This window comes from Bidens hawaiensis, unplaced genomic scaffold (assembly GCF_021521415.1).
Source record: "Bidens hawaiensis isolate Kalapana, Puna unplaced genomic scaffold, B.hawaiensis_p1.1 tig00006061_1, whole genome shotgun sequence".
Taxonomy (NCBI): domain Eukaryota; kingdom Viridiplantae; phylum Streptophyta; class Magnoliopsida; order Asterales; family Asteraceae; genus Bidens; species Bidens hawaiensis.
In genome coordinates, this window is record NW_027491400.1 from 728,309 (window position 1) to 746,977 (window position 18,669).

The 18,669-nt window shown below is 34.3% G+C and overlaps 3 protein-coding genes across 3 annotated transcripts; all 3 read left to right on the forward strand.

Annotated features, from left to right (window-relative positions):
* The first annotated feature begins 5,762 nt into the window (after positions 1–5,762).
* LOC143631358 (rapid alkalinization factor-like) lies at positions 5,763–6,107 on the forward strand. Its single transcript, XM_077100149.1, has one exon. The coding sequence runs from the start codon at positions 5,763–5,765 to the stop codon at positions 6,105–6,107; it is 345 nt and encodes a 114-aa protein (XP_076956264.1).
* A 6,606-nt stretch (positions 6,108–12,713) lies between these two features.
* Positions 12,714–13,499, forward strand: LOC143631359 (uncharacterized; the record flags this gene model as incomplete). The annotated part of the gene is made up of 3 exons (XM_077100150.1): positions 12,714–12,856; positions 12,974–13,120; positions 13,203–13,499. Coding segments are annotated over exons 1-3 (552 nt in total), but the record flags the coding sequence as incomplete, so codon positions are not given.
* Positions 13,500–18,524, forward strand: LOC143631336 (uncharacterized). The gene is made up of 22 exons (XM_077100127.1): positions 13,500–13,729; positions 13,821–13,942; positions 14,012–14,103; positions 14,397–14,619; positions 14,713–14,773; positions 14,853–15,001; positions 15,094–15,164; positions 15,292–15,465; positions 15,546–15,611; positions 15,797–15,898; positions 15,985–16,074; positions 16,185–16,260; positions 16,352–16,448; positions 16,546–16,615; positions 16,805–16,984; positions 17,073–17,195; positions 17,290–17,373; positions 17,501–17,685; positions 17,782–17,920; positions 18,020–18,079; positions 18,181–18,285; positions 18,407–18,524. The coding sequence occupies exons 1-22, from the start codon at positions 13,521–13,523 to the stop codon at positions 18,518–18,520; spliced, it is 2,592 nt and encodes an 863-aa protein (XP_076956242.1). The 5' UTR covers positions 13,500–13,520; the 3' UTR covers positions 18,521–18,524.
* The last annotated feature ends 145 nt before the right edge of the window (positions 18,525–18,669 follow it).

Below are 18,669 nucleotides of genomic sequence, written 5' to 3' on the forward strand. Positions count from 1 at the left end.
TTGCTCAGTGATACCTCCGATTGCCAGAGACTCCTGATTGAAACGAGTTATGTAGTCTTCAATCGTTTCATCATTCCTGCGCACGCAGTGCATGATGTCATCAGGGTCGCGCGTGTGTCTGCGCTGCTGTACGAAGTGAGCTTGGAACTTTTCCAATAGTTCCTCGAACCCATCGATTTGCCCAGTCGGCAAGCTTTCGAACCAGACACGCGCCGCGCCTGTGAGGCAGCGAGCAAACATGTGACACCATGTTGGCATCGTCCAGCTTTCTAGGTTTCCAGTGTTGTAAAAACCTTGTAAGAAATCGTCTGGATCTGTTGTGCCGTCATATTTGCCCAAACCACTTGGCATCTTGGTTCTGTGCTGAATGGGAGCCTTCGCGATGCGCTCAGTGAATTTTGAATGTTTCACCAAGATGGCTGGCCTGTACGGTGTGGTTACGTCCACTTGCCCTCTCACTGGTGGGCTGTACGGTGTGTACAGATCCATGTCGGCTTTGGCTCCAGGCGTCGCGTTCATGTGCGCGTGAAGCTGTGAGCCTCCTGCATGAGTATCTCGCGTCTTCCTCATGCTGTGCACTTCTTCATCACTAAACTCAGCGTGTTCAGTGTGAACAGAGTGACCCTCTTCCGGCGCGCGCGCCCTTTTTGTTCCATGAACGGTTTGCTTGTCAAACGCTAGCCTTTGTGTTAAGTCGGCTAACTTTTTGTGTTTGACCATCTCATTGTACTTGTCCATTAGACGTCGTTGCTCGTTTATGAGCCATTCTTTAGGGTCATTGGTTTCATCTTCTGGACCCATTGGTCCTTTTTGTTTCGCGCCGGTAAGATTTTGGAACGTGAGATCGTCTGGAGGAGTTTCAGTCTGGCTATGAGGAGTTGTGATGAAGGGATGGTTACTGGTGGTGCGCGTAGAATCACGCGGCACCCTCGGAAACCGCTGTCCCTCATTAACATCCTCACGCTCAATATCCTTCAGAACTTGATCGCTGTTACGAACACCAGAAGCCATGGTGAAAATTTTTTTTTAGAGAACTGATGAGATTTTGTTGCCGTTGTAACAGGTGATGGCGCCAATGAATAAACGTGGATCGACTCACTGGTAGACGATCAACTTTCCTCGGGTGTGATTATGCTATTTCACCGACGGTTCTCTGGGATCTGGATTCTTCCACCTACAAAATGAACAGCACCGTAAACTTACCCCTCAGAAAGGGACAGAGGGGTCCTCTTTGGGGTAACCCTCCGGTGTGAGAATAAGAGATTGTAGGAGAAGATAATAATCTGAGGGTAAGGAATTGGAATGTATTGCTTAATAATGTGTAATACTGTGTAATAGGGCATACCTCTCCTTGTGGAGTTGATGTGGTATTTATAGTGCTAGGGTTTCCAATGATTGGGCTCAGACCCAATTAGGGCCTTTTTGGCCTTTTCCTATTGCTTTGCGCCACGTGTCCTTGGGACACCTGGTGCTTTTTCATTGATTATTCTCTGACCCATGTGCAATCACGTGGTAGCACATGGGTTTTGCTGAGTTGTCAACCTTTCATTGGCAGCTGTCAACATCAGCATATTCTTATTCCTTAAAAAGATACCTTCTGGAAGGTTGTCTGACGTGCACAATCAAGGTTGTCCTTATCCTGATTTGGATAAGGACGAGGTTGATTATGTGCATGTGTGTTATGCGCCTATCCTGAGGATGCGCGAGGTCTTCTCTTTATTCTCACGCGCAGATGTTTCATGCGCAGATGTGATATGCACAAGCATGTGATATGCGCCACGCGCGGATGCGCCACGTGCAGATGTGATATGAGTGAGCATGTGATATGCGTCACGCGCGGATGCGTCACGCGCAGATGTGATATGCGTGAGCATATATGGTGCGTAAGCATGTGATGCCTGAGCATGTGTGATGCATGAGCATATGTGATGCATGAGCATATGTGATATGCGTGAGCAAATGTGATATGCGCCATGCGCATAGGTTTTGGCTTTGTGCCTTTATAATATCTTGATTTCAAGCCTCTTGTCTATGTCTTATGGGTTGACCCGCCTCGCTCGGTGTTGAGACGAGTACATACCTCTTCAGTAAATATATATATATATATGAGACCGGTTTATAATAGCCTAATAAGGACCCGTTAAATTTCGCATTTACTAATTGTTCTTGTAAATCACTAAAACATGTTTATCATATTATCAAAAGGTGTTATCGTGAATTCATCATAATGTTCATACGCGTCACCGTTTAAATTTTTGAGTGGGAAAATTATAGAGTAAAAAAAGAAATTAATAAATTCAACATCATCCGGTTTTCTGCTAGATTTAATAATCACCGTTTAAAATTTGATGATATTGAAATATTTTAATAATACTTATGTACTTTTTTGAGTGGAAAATTTATTACATTATAATGTAACATGAACGTCACTAATTGATTGATAACAAAAATTGCATAATTAGCTTTCAAAACTATTAGATAATTGAAAAATAAATGCTTTTGCTAGTATAATTGGTATTTTATTTTGAAAATAAAATGATGTGTGCTTAATAAGCAAAAAAAACATATATAGAAAATAAACTGTGAGAATGAATATGAAGATGACACGTGTCATTGGACATTTGATTTTTTTATTAGATGGGATCGGATGAATTATATGTCATCACCTTTTTCGTTAAAACATAGAGTCGGGTCGGGACTAGGTAACGTTGGACTGGGCTTTTTTGGTTTCAGATTTGATTGGATTAGATCTATGAACTGGCTTTGGGTCCTGAGCCTACAAAGTATTTAGGCCCAAATAGTACTTTTAGGCTTTGAGGAGCAATTGTCAGACTGGTTTTGAGTACAGGCCCGTTTGTTCATCTCTCTCTCTACATATTATTAAACTAACTTATAGTTGTTGTTTTTAACGGCAAATTAACAACCTTTTTTTTTTCAACAACGGGACTTAGAACATTTACCCATTGAAAAGGAAAAGCCATAACCAACATCTTGGCACCGTTAGAATTTATGATCAAAGTCTTGGCCAAGTTTTAATTGACACGGGATCAAGGATGGATGTCATACAATGTTTACTATGTACAATAGTACATGTGTTTCGGGTGAAAATAACATGATTTTATAATAATAGCCTTCAGGGTTACATTATACAAAAATGATGGTTATATTTTCTTGCAATTTTATTAAATTAAAATATACTAGTTTAAAACATGAACGACAAGGCTGCTCATAGAGTGTGACATGGTACATTTTCATACTCAATATGTTCCTTCTTTAGAAATCAGGCAGCTAACTTCAGTGCATGCAAATATAAACAACAATTTAGGGCCTTTTGTGGTCTCTGCTTAAAAAATAAACATGTATACTTCATGTATATTATCGTACTTTGAAATGTTTAACATAAATCATTTTTGTAGTTCGTTGATAACGCAATGCCAAAAAAAACCATTACAGTTTATAAATTGGTATAAGTTTCTTTTTAACAATCTTCATGTCAAATAAACCAAATTTATTAATTTATTTTTATCGACGCTTATAAGTTTCTTTGTAAGCTCTGTCGTGTTTCCTTCAATGTCCCGACAATGGTTGAGTTGCCCGACTAGCTCACATTGCTGTTTATGATATTACCATGCTGCGTGCCTCATGGATTTGCATCATTCAAAGGTTTGTCACTAATTTGTTGTTTCACAAGGATGAGTTGACTTTGACCAAGATTCTTGTTTGTCAGTTTGTAGTTTTGTTTTCTTCCTAACTTATGGATCTTCATATCCCAACTGCCATGTATAATAATAATAATAATAATAATAATAATAATAATAATAATAATAATAATATTTGTTGGTAGTTTTAGTTAGTAAAAAGAGGAAGAGGTGCGACGAACATAATAGACTAGTTCTGGGAAGTAGGTACCGCTTTTTTGTTTTTTTGTTTACACTTTTTATATAACAAAATTCACAAAAGCATGGAGAAAGTTTCATTTTTTTATCATAAGAAAATAATGTAACAATACAATTTTTTATTTTTTATTTTATTTTTTGTAAAAGAACATTTTGTGTTTATCATACACACACAAGGGTGTATAATTCATAATAGGGATGTATGAAACCACAACCCATTTTCCTATTCCAAAAGGACATGTCATAGACATGGAAATGGTCTAAGCACATTACATCATTTTCCTATGTTAGGTTTAGAAAATGTCATAAACCCCACTTGATATGGAAGCATTAGACTTCCATTGAATAATAACAGTGGTCCTTTGATTGCTTAAACAAATAATAATATGAAAGTTTTTAGCTTCTATCCAAGTAAAATATATAGACACCCTTAGAAAGTTTAGATTAAGACAACAAACCCGATGGTTGTTGGTACCTCGTATCATTATCTGCTAACACAAAAGAGAGACCATTCTACACATTATTATTATTATTATTATTATTATTATTATTATTATTATTATTTATTATTATTATTATTATTATTATTATTATTATTATTATTATTATTATTGGATTCACCTACGTTTTTTGTTACTTTTTTTAGACGCATTTAAACTTTTGTTCCGAACCCTTTTGGACTGAACTAAATCCAGACAATCTGGTTACATGCATATACAAGGGCCTCATAAATATCTTTTAATTTGGTAACGCTATCAAAGAGGTACAAGTCGCTACATATAATACAAAATTATAAATGTCATGCTTTGAGTATAGATTGGATATGGTTGTAACAATTGGTATTGGTATATTCTAAGGTTAAACTTGGAAATAAAACATGTTTTTGTTGTTAATTTCCTTGTGCCTAATGCCTTGTTAATAACAAGTTGTTATTTAATTCAGATTTAACAGGAATATCTGAACAAAGATGCTTTTGTTCACAATACCACACGGCTTCAAATTAATATATTTTTTGTTTGATCTATATTACGATATCTTTTAGTAACTTGATTGCAAATAGGCTCCATCTGCAAAATGTGACCACAATAACTAGTGGTAATAAATTTGTACAAGGGGAAGAGCTTCTCTGTTACACAAATTCATTCTTGACATTTAAGTATACAATAAATGTCAAAATCTTTATATGGCTAAATTATCAATTGGTTTTAAATATGAGATTACTAAATGGAAATAATAAATGAGCTCAAATGCAACCATCAGTCCCTCATCAACATTTTTCTAAAGTTTTATTAAATATCTTTTGGTACACCATTACCTTATGGTATAGTGATAATCTGGTTGCTTCTTTTAAAATGGTGGGTGGGTTAACCGTTAACGGAACCAAAACCTGGTGTAATCGAACCGAAATAATCAAATATCGGTTATCGATAATTTTTGTTCCATCGGTTAACCGAATCGAAGCATTCACATTTTTATATATTTCTAATATTGTATACCTCAATTTCATTTATTTTATGTTTTGTGCCACCATTTCATGTAAGTATATATTCATTTCATGTCCTTTATTGTATTTATGCATCTATTTCATACATTTCTAAACAACTTTGGTTTTGATTATTAATCGAAATTAACATAACCGACCTGAAAACCATAATGTGAACCAAATAAACCAAACCAACTAACCGAAAACCATTTATAATACGATGAAAGGCGCGTTAGTAGTTGGGGAAAGATTCAAAGAAAACCATTTGTCATAATAATAATAATAATATTGCCTAGTTAGGACAAGTATTTAAATAAGGCCTGCAACACTCTATTTGTCTTGCATATTATTATTTTCAACCAAAGCCAAAGCCAAAACCAACAATGCCAATGTCTACCAATCTGTTTCTTCTGCTTCTAATGATCTCCGCCTTCATGTTCACGTTACCGGCCGCAGCCGCTAGTGATGTAGACGAGTTTAGCTGGATGTCAACACAAGGCGGATGCCAAGGATCTATAGCCGAGTGTATGGCCGATGGAGAGGTAGAGATGGAATCCGAAAGCACCAGGCGTATACTAGCCACGTCTAATTACATAAGCTACGGAGCCTTGCAAGGGAACAATGTCCCGTGCTCGCAAAGAGGTGCGTCCTACTATAACTGTCAAACGGGTGGACAAGCTAACCCTTACCAGCGCGGTTGCAGTACCATTACTCGTTGTCAACGTTGATCGAATTCATATTTCATATTTTCTTTTCAAGTTATGTATCAATAACTTCTTTGCTTAATTTGCAAGTATAATTTGTTCATGATATCAATATGATCGTTCGTTGGGTAAATCCACTTGTAAGTTATAAACTACGTACTAGTGTACTACCTTGTCCAGGTTTTAACCTATGCCCTCATATGCATATAAGTTCGGCTAATTGTTCAATGTTTTTTTCTTTGTTCAAGTTGAAATTTGTTCGGTTATGGTTCCAAGCTCAAATATGAAATTTTAAAGTTGAAATATGTCGGTTCTAAGCTTGTTTTGGTGTTTCAAGCTATGTTATATACAATTGCAACATAATTTAAATGTTCGAAACCCAAAATTGGATGTATAAAACTTGGAAAAATACAAACTTGGTTTCGGTTAAAGTCGGTCAACGGAAACAAATCAACTGTAACTGTAATAGAATGGTCAGATATCACTAGTATTGTTATGTTGTGTTAATTCGTTAGCGTTTTTTGGTTATGATTGGGTTTTTGCTCAACCTGATGGCTCTAAGAGGTATTTGATTTTACCAAGTGAACTAGCACCCACACTGGCCTCGTTTTCGCTCTTTCATTTTCGTTCTTGAGATTAGCAAATATATTTATTTATTTTGAAATTTGAATATGTGGTTTAATCAAATTCACAACATCAAGAACAAGATATCGAGATTCGAGAGACTAATTTAACATCGTTGAGTTAGTTTATTCTTTTACTTTTTACTAGGTGTCATTAAGTTTCAAATTTAACACTAAACTTGAAAAACAAGCACTCGTCCATCCTAGTGGTTAGCAAATTCTTGTATCATCAAAATATTAAGAACAACTTTTATGACTAGACAATATCCAAAGGTTGTTAAAGTTTAAACAATAAATTTAATTTTTAATGTCTTATAGTGTTTGATTAAATCTATAACATAGTGTCAACCATCAAATGAGTTATTTTTTTTATATGTCTATCGATTATTTGTCTATATGATTATCTTTCTTTACAAAACAAAAATGATTGATGATTGCTTAGGTAGCCACCATGAATTTATTCTTTTATTTGGTTCAAATAAAAGAATAATCTTTAGCTCGAATTCGAAGTTGCAATCGGATTTGTTCTTTAAGAATCGATTCAATATATTAGTTTTTTGTAAAAGCAACCGAAGAAAGGACATTACATTTTAAAATTATTATTATTATGTCACAAATGAGAAAATAAACATAAAAAAATTATATAGTTAGCAAATCGATTAGTTATCTTTTATTATTCAAATGTTTATATTATTTAAGAAGATTTTTCTCTAATTTCTACTTAGAATATAGTTTCTGAAATTATTGTTATTGCAATAATGATTATCCAGCTATTATATTCTCTTTAATTAAAGCAAATATATATATTGGTAGGTGATGACTGGTGTGTGATCGTCCGTCCTGATCCTATTTTACTACTTTTTTTTTTGTTATTATTTCGTTTTTCCTCTAGACTGGTTTTCAATTATTTAAACCTTTTTATTACATGTAAATATAATTATATTAAGTTAAACGTTCTACCACAAGGTTTTAATAAATTAAAGTAGGTGTTGTCTCATTCGAAATAATGTTATTCCCCTCTTTAAATATTCCATAGATATTAACCATAAAAAGAAAAGAACCATCATTATAATTAACTAGTTTTTATCCCTCGTATTACGGGGTTGTTTTATATTATTTGTTCTAATATTTATTTATTTTTGCATTTATATTTTTTTATTGTATGAAAGCTAATAATATACTTATGGCTTGATGATAAATTGTTTGACAAATAAATGAGATATTATAACCCGATTTAAAAGCTATATGATTTTAATAAGACCCAAGACCAGTTTATTTCTTTTACTATAAAATTGGGTTTTTAATTATAAATAATATTTATAAAAGTTAATAATGTACTTATGGTTTGATGAGACTCAAGACCCGTTTATTTTTTTTACAATCAAATTGGTTTTTTAATTTAAATAATATATATATCTTTTTAGAAATAAATAATATATTAATTTTTAGTATATCCTATTTTATATGATTTTTACATCAATAATTTGGTGAAAATAATTTTTAATTAAATGAGATGTTATAAGCCGTTTAAAAAATATCTGGGTTTGGTAAGACCCATACCCATGAATTTGGGTCAAATGCATGAGAAGCCTCCATTTAAAAATCAAATAAATCTGGTGACTCCAAAAAAAAGGGGGAGCGATCACATCGCGACACCTAAGATTTTTTGGTTTTCGTTTATATATATTATAGATTAATAAGTACAAAAAAATAATTTTAAAAAAATTTGAACATTGTTCATCCAAACATGAACAAGTTTAAACATAAACCAATTTCAGATATCAATCATCCAAAATGTGAGGTTGAACTTATATGGTCTATGTTCAAGTTCAACTTACTAGATCCAAAATTAAGCCGGCATGCATATAATTAATAATTTATATAACTTAAGTTACTGAATATAATTTTCCTATATAATTTCAAACTATAACCTATTCAATCAAAAATTAAGTTGGTCTCAAATCTTCGTGAACCAAACGCAAGCATACATCTTGACGAGTTGTCAAGCTATTGACACAAGTTCGAGCCGAACTTGAGCTTGTTATCAAATCTGGCCGAACCCACTTTAATACAGCAATTCATATGCTGAAGTTTTAGTAGCATGCAAAAAGACTTTAGTGACCAAATAAGATCAATCAGTTTCTCATACTTGACCCATGTAATTAGTTTAAACACATATTTGCAATCTTTTTTACAATTTATAAAAGTCCAATATGAGAAAAATATGAAAATTGCGGCCTGCAAATAACAAAGCTCATGTCCAGATATTCTAAATAGTCCATGACCCATGTAGGTCCACTTATTTTATATTCTAGTATTTTCGTTAGGCCCACTTTCAATTAATTATTGTGCAACTCTAACAGGCCCATTGTGCTTAGTCAAGCCTACACACCTTTCCATGACTTCTCCCTCACTATTTCACTCATTCGAAGCAGTATAACCTGTTGAGATCAACCCAGCACCGAACCATAGTTGAAATGTGAGCTTGTGATCGAGATAGTTGGAATCGATTTTGGTTACATGTAAGACTTGCATATCTTGTATTGCGGTGTGTGTCTTGGTGCGTTAAACATCTCACCATTAGCTTCTCTATCTATAGAGGTTCACACACACTTGCATGGATACATTTGTCACATATTCATGCATGGCTGACACTTGTTACGCATGCATTTTTGGGTATGACACAAGTTATTGACACTTGTCACGCATGCATACAACTATAGTCATGACACTTGTCATGCATGCGCATAGTCATTGACACTTGGCGCACATGCAATCATTGACGACACTTGGCATGCAACACATGCATGCCTCACATATGGCATAAAGCAAAAACACTAAGGCGGCCTCGTATGAGTCGTACCTGAGCCCAAACCCGTGCCCGAGCGCGCCAGGTTCTCTACACCATTGCTAATACCACTAATATAATCTTGTGAATTTCTTCAAGTTATAAGCAACTTAAAAAGTTTATTATTCTAACCAACGTGAGACAAACTTAGTTGCCTATTTCACCAATGCTCAATTCTCAAACACACAATTTAAAGTATCGATATCGTATTTATCTTTACTAATTGGACACATTACTAATTAATTTATTAGTAACATATACTAATAGATATTATTTGTCTAAATTTTCCAACATATCACGTATAAAGTATAAACACATATCAGATCATTTGTATATTATATCAAAAGTAAAAATTACGTTCAAAAAGTCTTTAACATCAAATAATTACATAAGAGAGTCGATTCCCTACTCTCTAGTCCACATCATCATAAAACAACCTACTCTAACTATAATGTTAACGTTAACCATTTCTAATAGTTCAATACCGTCGTAAAACTAAATAAAAGATGAAAATAACTTAAGAACATCATTATTTAACCTTACAGTTTGGATTACAATATAAACCCACATGAACTCCCAAAAACCCTCTACTTGCATAAACATAGAAATATGACCAACGAATTTTACCAACTTAAATAACAATGAAATAGATAATCTACTATCATAAATGAACATAAACCATTACTAAACCCCCTAAGTTTCAAACAATGACTATTCAGTCCTCAGAGTTTCACCAACCAGAATTCAAGTTTCAATAGTTACACTTATGGTCCCTCGATCCTAATCAATAAACTACATTCCAAAGTTGACAACTAGGTTCCTGACAATTCCACACCATTGCAAGTGTCTCATCTACCTTCAAGACACACCTCCTACTCTACTATATCTATTATGTATATATATTACTTCAAGTAAAAGTATAACAACTAGCTAGTGTAAATTAAACTTGTCGCCATTTAAAAATATTCCATAAATTATACTAGAAACAGGATGTTACAATATTAATGTTGTAACTCAACCTTCATGGATTACGGAACAAAGCTTCAGTTTTAGAGTTCTTTGCAAATTAATGTCTCGATTGAATAAGCAACGGATTGATTTTAACCTTTAGTGAAAACTACTTGCTTTTTATCTACCTCTAATGACATTATACTTTTATTACGTCCTTTTATGACGATTTAACTTATATTTCATTGGCAAGGGTAATTGCGGCTAACAAAAAAAAGAAGCTTCTTGCACCCCTAATAAACAATTGACCCATTTTTAACACATTTTTTTAACGGCCAACAAATAAAGAATTAATTAGGTACGAAGTGACCTAATAACAAAAGACTATCATCAGTTGACTTAATATGGTGTAGTGGTAGGAAGCCCAAATTGTTCTTCAATGGAGACCCAAATTCGATTAACACAAACAACACTTTGAGGAGGGCATGTCTGCTCAATGAAGAAAGACTGGAATCTTTGTGATTTTCGTTTCGATCCTACCAGTGGACCTTCAACGAATAGGTTTTCTCCGAGACTGTAGATAACTTGGAGGTCTTGACATTTTGGTACAAAGTAACATTACCGTTCTTTGAATTAAGGATGAATATTTGGTACAAAGTAATGTTTACCGACTTCTCTAGAAATTCAATGAGTATTTTTTATATCGGCACCATATTGATAAATGTAGTAGCGGGATACAATTAAATAAAGAGTTTGAATCAAATACAAATGAAATTAAAGTGCTAAACGTGAGAATCAAATTAGATAATTATATATACTTAATTCTCACATTTAGTACGTTAATTTTATTTGTACGTTAATTTTCCCCTTTTAAATAATAATAGTTGAAGACCGACTCATGAAACAACAAACAATTTATTTACTATAAATACTCTCCAACACGTACAATTACAAACCCTTAAAACAAACTATTTCCATCTTTCTTCATCTTCTTAACAAATTCACCTGCAATTAATTTATTAATAAGTTTCTATCTACCTGCAATCAATCAATCAATCAAGCTCTGCACGCACAAATGGTGGAGACACGTCGCGGCTCGTCTTCATCCAAACGCACACTCTCTTCTTCTTCCTCTTCGTTACCTAAAACCAAACGCTCCAAGGTATTATTATTATTATTATTATTATTATTATTATTATTATAATCCCCCAATTTTCATTCATCAGCTAGGGTTTCCAAAACCCTAGCTTTTGTTTTTATTATCTATCTCTATGCTCCGAATTGGTTTAATATTTGAACAATTCGGTGATGACAGGCTGCTGCTGCTGCATGCTCACCGCCGGAGCTGGTGGTCAAGGATTACGGTAAGACGGAGCTCCGATCGGAGAATGTTGAGCATGATGAGGCTCCAGTGGATGTCAAGCCTACGATTTCACCAGGTGTTTGTTGAGTTATTGATTGCATGAGCCTGTTTTTGGTTGTATAATGTTGTTCTGACATGTTTTGATGGTGGTTGCAGGGGGTTCGGTCATCGGAATAGAGGCGAATGAGGAGAAAGGCGGTTCTGCGGTGTTAAAGAACGTACTGTCGAAACCTACTGCGTGGGAGAAGCTTGTTTCTCAATCCTCTGAGGTATAATTAATATGATTGTTAGCAATTTTAATTTCTTTATTTCAAGATTTGATTTTTTTTTCAAGTTTATATTTGACTAACTCATGTTGGAATTAATGTAATCTTATAAAATTTGCTATTTGCAGGCTCCAGTTGTTCAAGTGGAGGCTGAGCCTGCGGTGTCACTAGGTGTTTATTGAGTTCTTATCTTTTGTTTCTTGATTGCATGAATCTGTTTTTAGTTTCTGAAAACCTTCAATGGCTGTTGCAGGGGATTCTGTGATCGGAGTAGAGGCAGACACCGACATAATTCGTTCAAAGGACATACCGTCAACACCTAGTGCATGGGGAAAGCTTATTTCCCCATCTTCTGAGGTTTTATTATAATGATTATTTGCAATTTTAATCTTAATATTTCAATATTTATGCCTCCACCTATGATGTATGAATTAAAATTTCTTCTTTTTCTCTATTGCAAGATTTGTTTTTTTTTTCTCTTCAATTATATTTCCTTGTATTGTCATGCAACACTCTATTGACAAGTCTTTATGCTAATTTATTTGATTAACTCATGTTGGAATTTATGCAATCTTATAAAATTTGCTATTTTTGATTTTCAGACTCCTCATATTGCTATGGAACATCCTGTATTCACTGTTGGTCAAGGAAGCCAATACGACTTGTGGGTTGGCGATACATCCATTAGCAAACCATTCTGTAGTCTTCGGTACATAGAGCCAGTGGTAAATTTTTCTTTCATTAAATTTTCTTTTGAGTTTTGAGATTTCTTATTATCAGTTTATATTCTTATATACATAAAGAAAAGGTTTTACTAGTATTATTCTGTTTATTTTACATAGCAAGGAGCTTCATCTGTTACGTTGCTTGAAATTGGGGGTGGTAAAGGTGTTGTCAAAGTCAATGGAAAGATCTATCCTAAAAGGTCAACTGTCCCACTTAGATCAGGAGATGAAGTAGTCTTCAGCTCATCTGGAAAGCATGCTTATGTATCCTAACCACGTCATTCGTGTTTTTATATTTCAATCTTGTTCACCCTTTGTCTTATGTGTTTCCTTAACATACTATCAGATATTTCAGAAACTGTCAAAGGATGCTGCCACTACAAGCGTGGCACCTTCATTTAGTATATTACAACCGCATAATGACCCATTAAAAAAACTACAATCTGAGGCAAGATCTCGAGACTCATCTGCTGTTGCAGGAGCATCAATTCTAGCATCTTTGTCAAACGCCCAGAAAAGATTGTCACTTCTATCGCCACCTCATAATGCTTTACAGACTGAAACGCCAGTTCTCCCAGTTGACACAAAGGACGATCAGCAAAATGTTCCCTTCAATGAGAAAGCTGTTTTACATGATGCAAAACGTCATGAATTACGTCTATCTATGTGTATGCGTGCTGCTGAGATGGATATATCCAAGCTTCTTGATAAACCAAGGGAAATGAAAGAACTTCTTAAGAATGTTAATCTTTCGGTTCCATTATCAGCACCACTATCAGCACGGAATCAAGCATATAAGGATACCTTAAGCCAACGAATTCTTGATCCTAATATGATTGAAGTTTCATTTGACAATTTTCCATATTACATAAGGTGCTCTCTTTAGACTTTCTTCTTATCATGTAAATAACAACTACTGTATTTAATACAGTGTATTAATAAGTTGCTTGTTTGAATTTTACAGTGAAACCACAAAAAGTCTACTGATTGCTTCGACTTATATACATTTGAAGTGTAACAAGTTTGTGAAGTACTCCTCACCTCTGCCTACTTTATCTTCTAGAATACTACTATCTGGTCCAGCAGGTACACCTTCGATTCATTTCTTTTTCTAAAGAATGCATCTCTTATTGTTTTATATTGTATGTTCTTTAGGTTCAGAAATATACCAAGAAACATTGACAAAGGCTCTAGCAAAACATTTTGGTGCTCGTTTGCTCTTGGTCGATTCTCTTCCATCACCTGGTGTAAGCTTCTTATCATATATTTAGTTTACTCTATAATATAACTTACCTGCATTATTGTTAAGGTACAATTTTATCACAATGATAATCGAAACCTGTTAACAAAATTTTTTTTGGAGGTATGCATTGTATATAGACATTCATGACTTTCAACCTGTTTTGACACTGTTCCCATGCAGCTAGTTTTTTAACTTGACCTGTTTGAGATAAAAAAAACAACCCAAATTGAACCATTTATGTTGTCCAGTTCATACCTGTATTATCTTGTTCCATGATTTGTTCGGCTATCATATCAGGGATCAACATGTAAAGTAATTGACACTTCACTAAAGGAGAGCACAAGGGCTGAAAAGGGAAACCTTTTCATAAAAAAGGCTACACATGCAGGTGTTATGCATTCAAGAAAACCAACATCGAGTACTGAGGCTGACATGGTATGTGGTGGATCCGCATATTCTCGTGCTCTAGCAAAATATGAAGCATCTACAGCATCATCAAAACGTTACACTTTCAAAGAAGGTATATAACTGTATAATACTTGCATTTTGTATGTTGTTTGTTACTCGTATATCTATTCGTGCATATGATGTAATGAAAACCATCATTTGGCAGGTGATAGAGTTAAATATGTGGGATCTTTGCACTCTGGTTTTGGTCATCCACCTGCCACAAGGTATCTTTTAATTCAGGTCCTATTTGGTAAATATGTAGATTTATGGCTTTTAAGTATTCTTTTTGCATACATTTTGTAGTGGTCCAGTATACGGTTATAAGGGAAAAGTATTGCTTGCATTTGGTGAAAATTGGTCTTCCAAGGTTGGAGTTAGATTCGATAAACAAATTACAGAGGGAAATGATCTTGGTGGTATATGTGAAAAAGATCATGGTTTTTTCTGTCCTGGTAACACTAGCATTCATCTGATCCCTAGCATTTAAATTTTTATAGCTACATGCGGATTGATAAAAAAAATGCTTTTGTGGGATTATATGCAGCTGCTTTTCTTCGTATAGATTCTTCCAGTTCAGATGACGTTGAGAAGCTTGCTATTAGTCAACTTTTTGAGGCATGTTTGAAGCCTTTTTTCTTTCTTGACTTCATGTTGTTTTCTTTGATTGTTTTTCACATAATATAGTATATATGTTAATATTTCTTTTTTTATTTACTATGAACACCAAATTTATATCTTGCAGGTTGCTCTTAAAGAAAGTAAAAGTAGTCCTTTGATTATGTTTATAAAAGATATTGAGAAGTCAATGCTGGGGAACCCTGAAACCTATACTTCTTTCAAACGGGAGCTTGAGAAATTGCCTCCGAATGTGGTTGTCATTGCTTCACATGTTCAGATAGATAACCAGAAAGAAAAGGTAAGATATTATCAAGCTTTATATTGCCAATTATCTAAAGTTTCATATTTTCTTTTAGTTTCTAATTTTAAGAAATGCAGTCTCATCCTGGTGGATTACTCTTTACAAAGTTCAGGAGCAATGCTTTGCTTGACTTGGCTTTTCAGGTATGCATTGACTTTTATCATTGGTCAACTTTCAATCATAATAGTGGAACCACATCTTTATCAGAATGAATGTACATTTTTGCGCATTTGGTAACTGTTAAATCACCATTAAACTTAGAGGAACACATGCACCTTAAACAACATCATTAGGTTCTGATGAAACGGTGCTGGTTTTTTATTTTCAGGATAATTTTAGTAAACCACATGATAAAAGCAAAGAAACACCTAAAGCCATGAAGCAGCTCTCCCGCCTTTTTCCTAACAAAGTGACTATACAGACACCTCAGGTATCTAAAATCCATTTCACTCTAGTGGTGTGTTTTTGTAAATGTTTGATGATGTCAGTTGATATTTATTATATTGAATATGGCAGGATGAAGCAATACTTTCAGATTGGAAGCAACAATTAGACCGAGACACAGAGACCTTGAAGTTACAGTCAAATATCGCCTGCATACGAACAGTGAGTGCCATGTTATCTGATCGTCAACGTTTACTTGGTTTTATTGAAATAACATGTATTAGTAGTCACATTTGGCACACCGATCATTATAAAGTGTTTCTTAATTTTAGGTTCTGGATCGAGTTGGTCTTGATTGCTCCGATCTAGAAAGAACGTGCATAAAAGATCAAGCCTTGACAAATGAAAGTAGGTCACATTTCATTCTTTTCCACTTGTTATGTTCCATTTTACATTTTTAGTTTTGAAGTTAAACTTATTTCACTTTTGGTTATATTAGATGCTGAAAAGGTTGTTGGATGGGCTCTTAGTCATCACTTTATGCAGAGCTCTGAGCCTTTTGCCAAAGATGCCAAAATCGTGATCGGCAGTGAAAGGTATTATGTAAAATGATAAAATAAACAACCCCAAGCTGGGTACTCTCTATAGATTATATATGCATGCTTACTTTCTGTTTTGTGTTTTCAATTGTAGCATAAAATACGGGCTTGATATATTGCATGGTATTCAGAATGAGAGTAAAAGCTCAACAAATTCACCTAAGGTAAAAATAACGCCTGATTCTTTTCATCATAGTACATTAATGCCAGCATAGTAAGGTTCCACAAGTCCGAATTGGTTGACTTTCAGCTAATAATTTTTATTTGATATATTTGGTATCAAGTATAACTCAAGTTTTTTGGGTTCCACCTTTGTATCTTCTCACCATATGCATATAAACTCACCATTACAGGATGTGGTTACTGAAAATGAATTTGAGAAGAGAATTCTAGCTGAAGTTATTCCACCGAGTGAAATTGGTATGTCTTTTAATGATATTGGAGCTCTAGAATCAGTTAAGGATACCTTAAAAGAATTGGTGATGCTGCCTCTTCAAAGGCCTGAGTTGTTTTGTAAAGGACAGTTAACAAAGGTGAAAACCAGTCTATTTCACATCAAAACCTTTTGTTTTTAATATTGAAAAGTTTAGCCAATTCTAACAATAATATGTATCTTTTCAGCCTTGCAAAGGAATTTTGCTTTTTGGGCCACCTGGTACGGGTAAGACCATGCTTGCAAAAGCAGTTGCAACTGAAGCAGGTGCTAATTTTATCAACATTTCAATGTCGAGCATTTCTTCAAAGGTAATTTTTTTTTTGGGTTTTGTTGATGAGGACTAGAGCATAAAAATGAATCTTCATCATAGAAATTAATAATTATCTTTTGAAATTTTTGTAGTGGTTTGGTGAAGGAGAGAAGTATGTCAAAGCAGTTTTTTCTCTTGCTAGTAAAATTGCTCCTAGTGTTGTGTTTGTTGATGAGGTTAGTAATTAAACTTCTAAACACATATACGATTAAGTGGATTGTCATTTTATATTTGCAATAAATACTGGTTTAGATCATTCACTGATCCAACAACCTGATGTACTTTCTTTTTATTGTTTGATAGGTTGACAGCATGCTGGGAAGACGTGAAAATTCTAATGAGCATGAAGCAACTCGTAAAATGAAAAACGAATTTATGATCAATTGGGATGGTTTGCGTACTAAGGATAGAGAACGTGTACTTGTACTTGGTGCAACTAATAGGCCTTTTGATCTTGATGAAGCTGTAATTAGGAGATTGCCTCGAAGGTGTGTGTTTCCCTGATTAATATTATTATTTTTACAATAATAAACTGTTTTTTTTATCAAATAAAATGGTTTTGGCAATATGGTGTTTTGGTGTAGGTTGATGGTGAATTTACCAGACGCCTTAAACAGGGAGAAAATTTTGAAAGTGATATTAGCAAAAGAGGAACTGGGGCCGGATGTTGATCTTGAAGCAGTGGCTAATATGACAGATGGCTGCTCGGGAAGTGATTTGAAGGTCTTTAATATCTTTTCTCTCTTTGATCGCAACTTTTTATACATATTTTACGTTTGTTTTTCCGTTAACATTTGTGTTTGTTGTCTTTTGAAATTCCAGAATCTTTGTGTGGCTGCTGCACATTTCCCAATAAGAGAAATCTTGGACAAGGAAAAGAAGGTTTCGTTTATTTGATTATTATTATTATTAACTGTTATCAACTCTTGATGTGAACTGTATTGCTTTTATGGAATCATATAATAAATATTTATAATATACAGGAAAAGGCTGCCGCATTGGCAGAAAATAAACCGGCGCCTCCTTTGTATAGCAGCACAGATGTCCGTCCCTTAAGTTTTGATGATTTCAAGAATGCACATGAACAGGTACTTTTGCGTAAACAACAATATTATCCGCGTGGTATTTGATATTTATTAATAGTTCGAAATTACATAATCTTTCTGATAAAGGAAATGTTTCATCAATAATACTAAATATTATGTGCAGGTGTGCGCGAGTGTATCTTCAGAGTCGGCAAACATGAACGAGTTGTTGCAATGGAACGAGTTATATGGAGAAGGCGGTTCTAGGAAGAAGAAACCTCTGAGCTACTTCATGTGATTAAGTGTATAGCAAAATCTTAAAGTTTGTTTCTCCTCCCCGAAGATCGCCAGGTTTCTGTTTATGTATATTAATTGGTTAACTTAACTTATCATGCTCTACTAATAGTTACATGAATCATTTTGCAAGGTCAGTTTGTTAACTCTTAG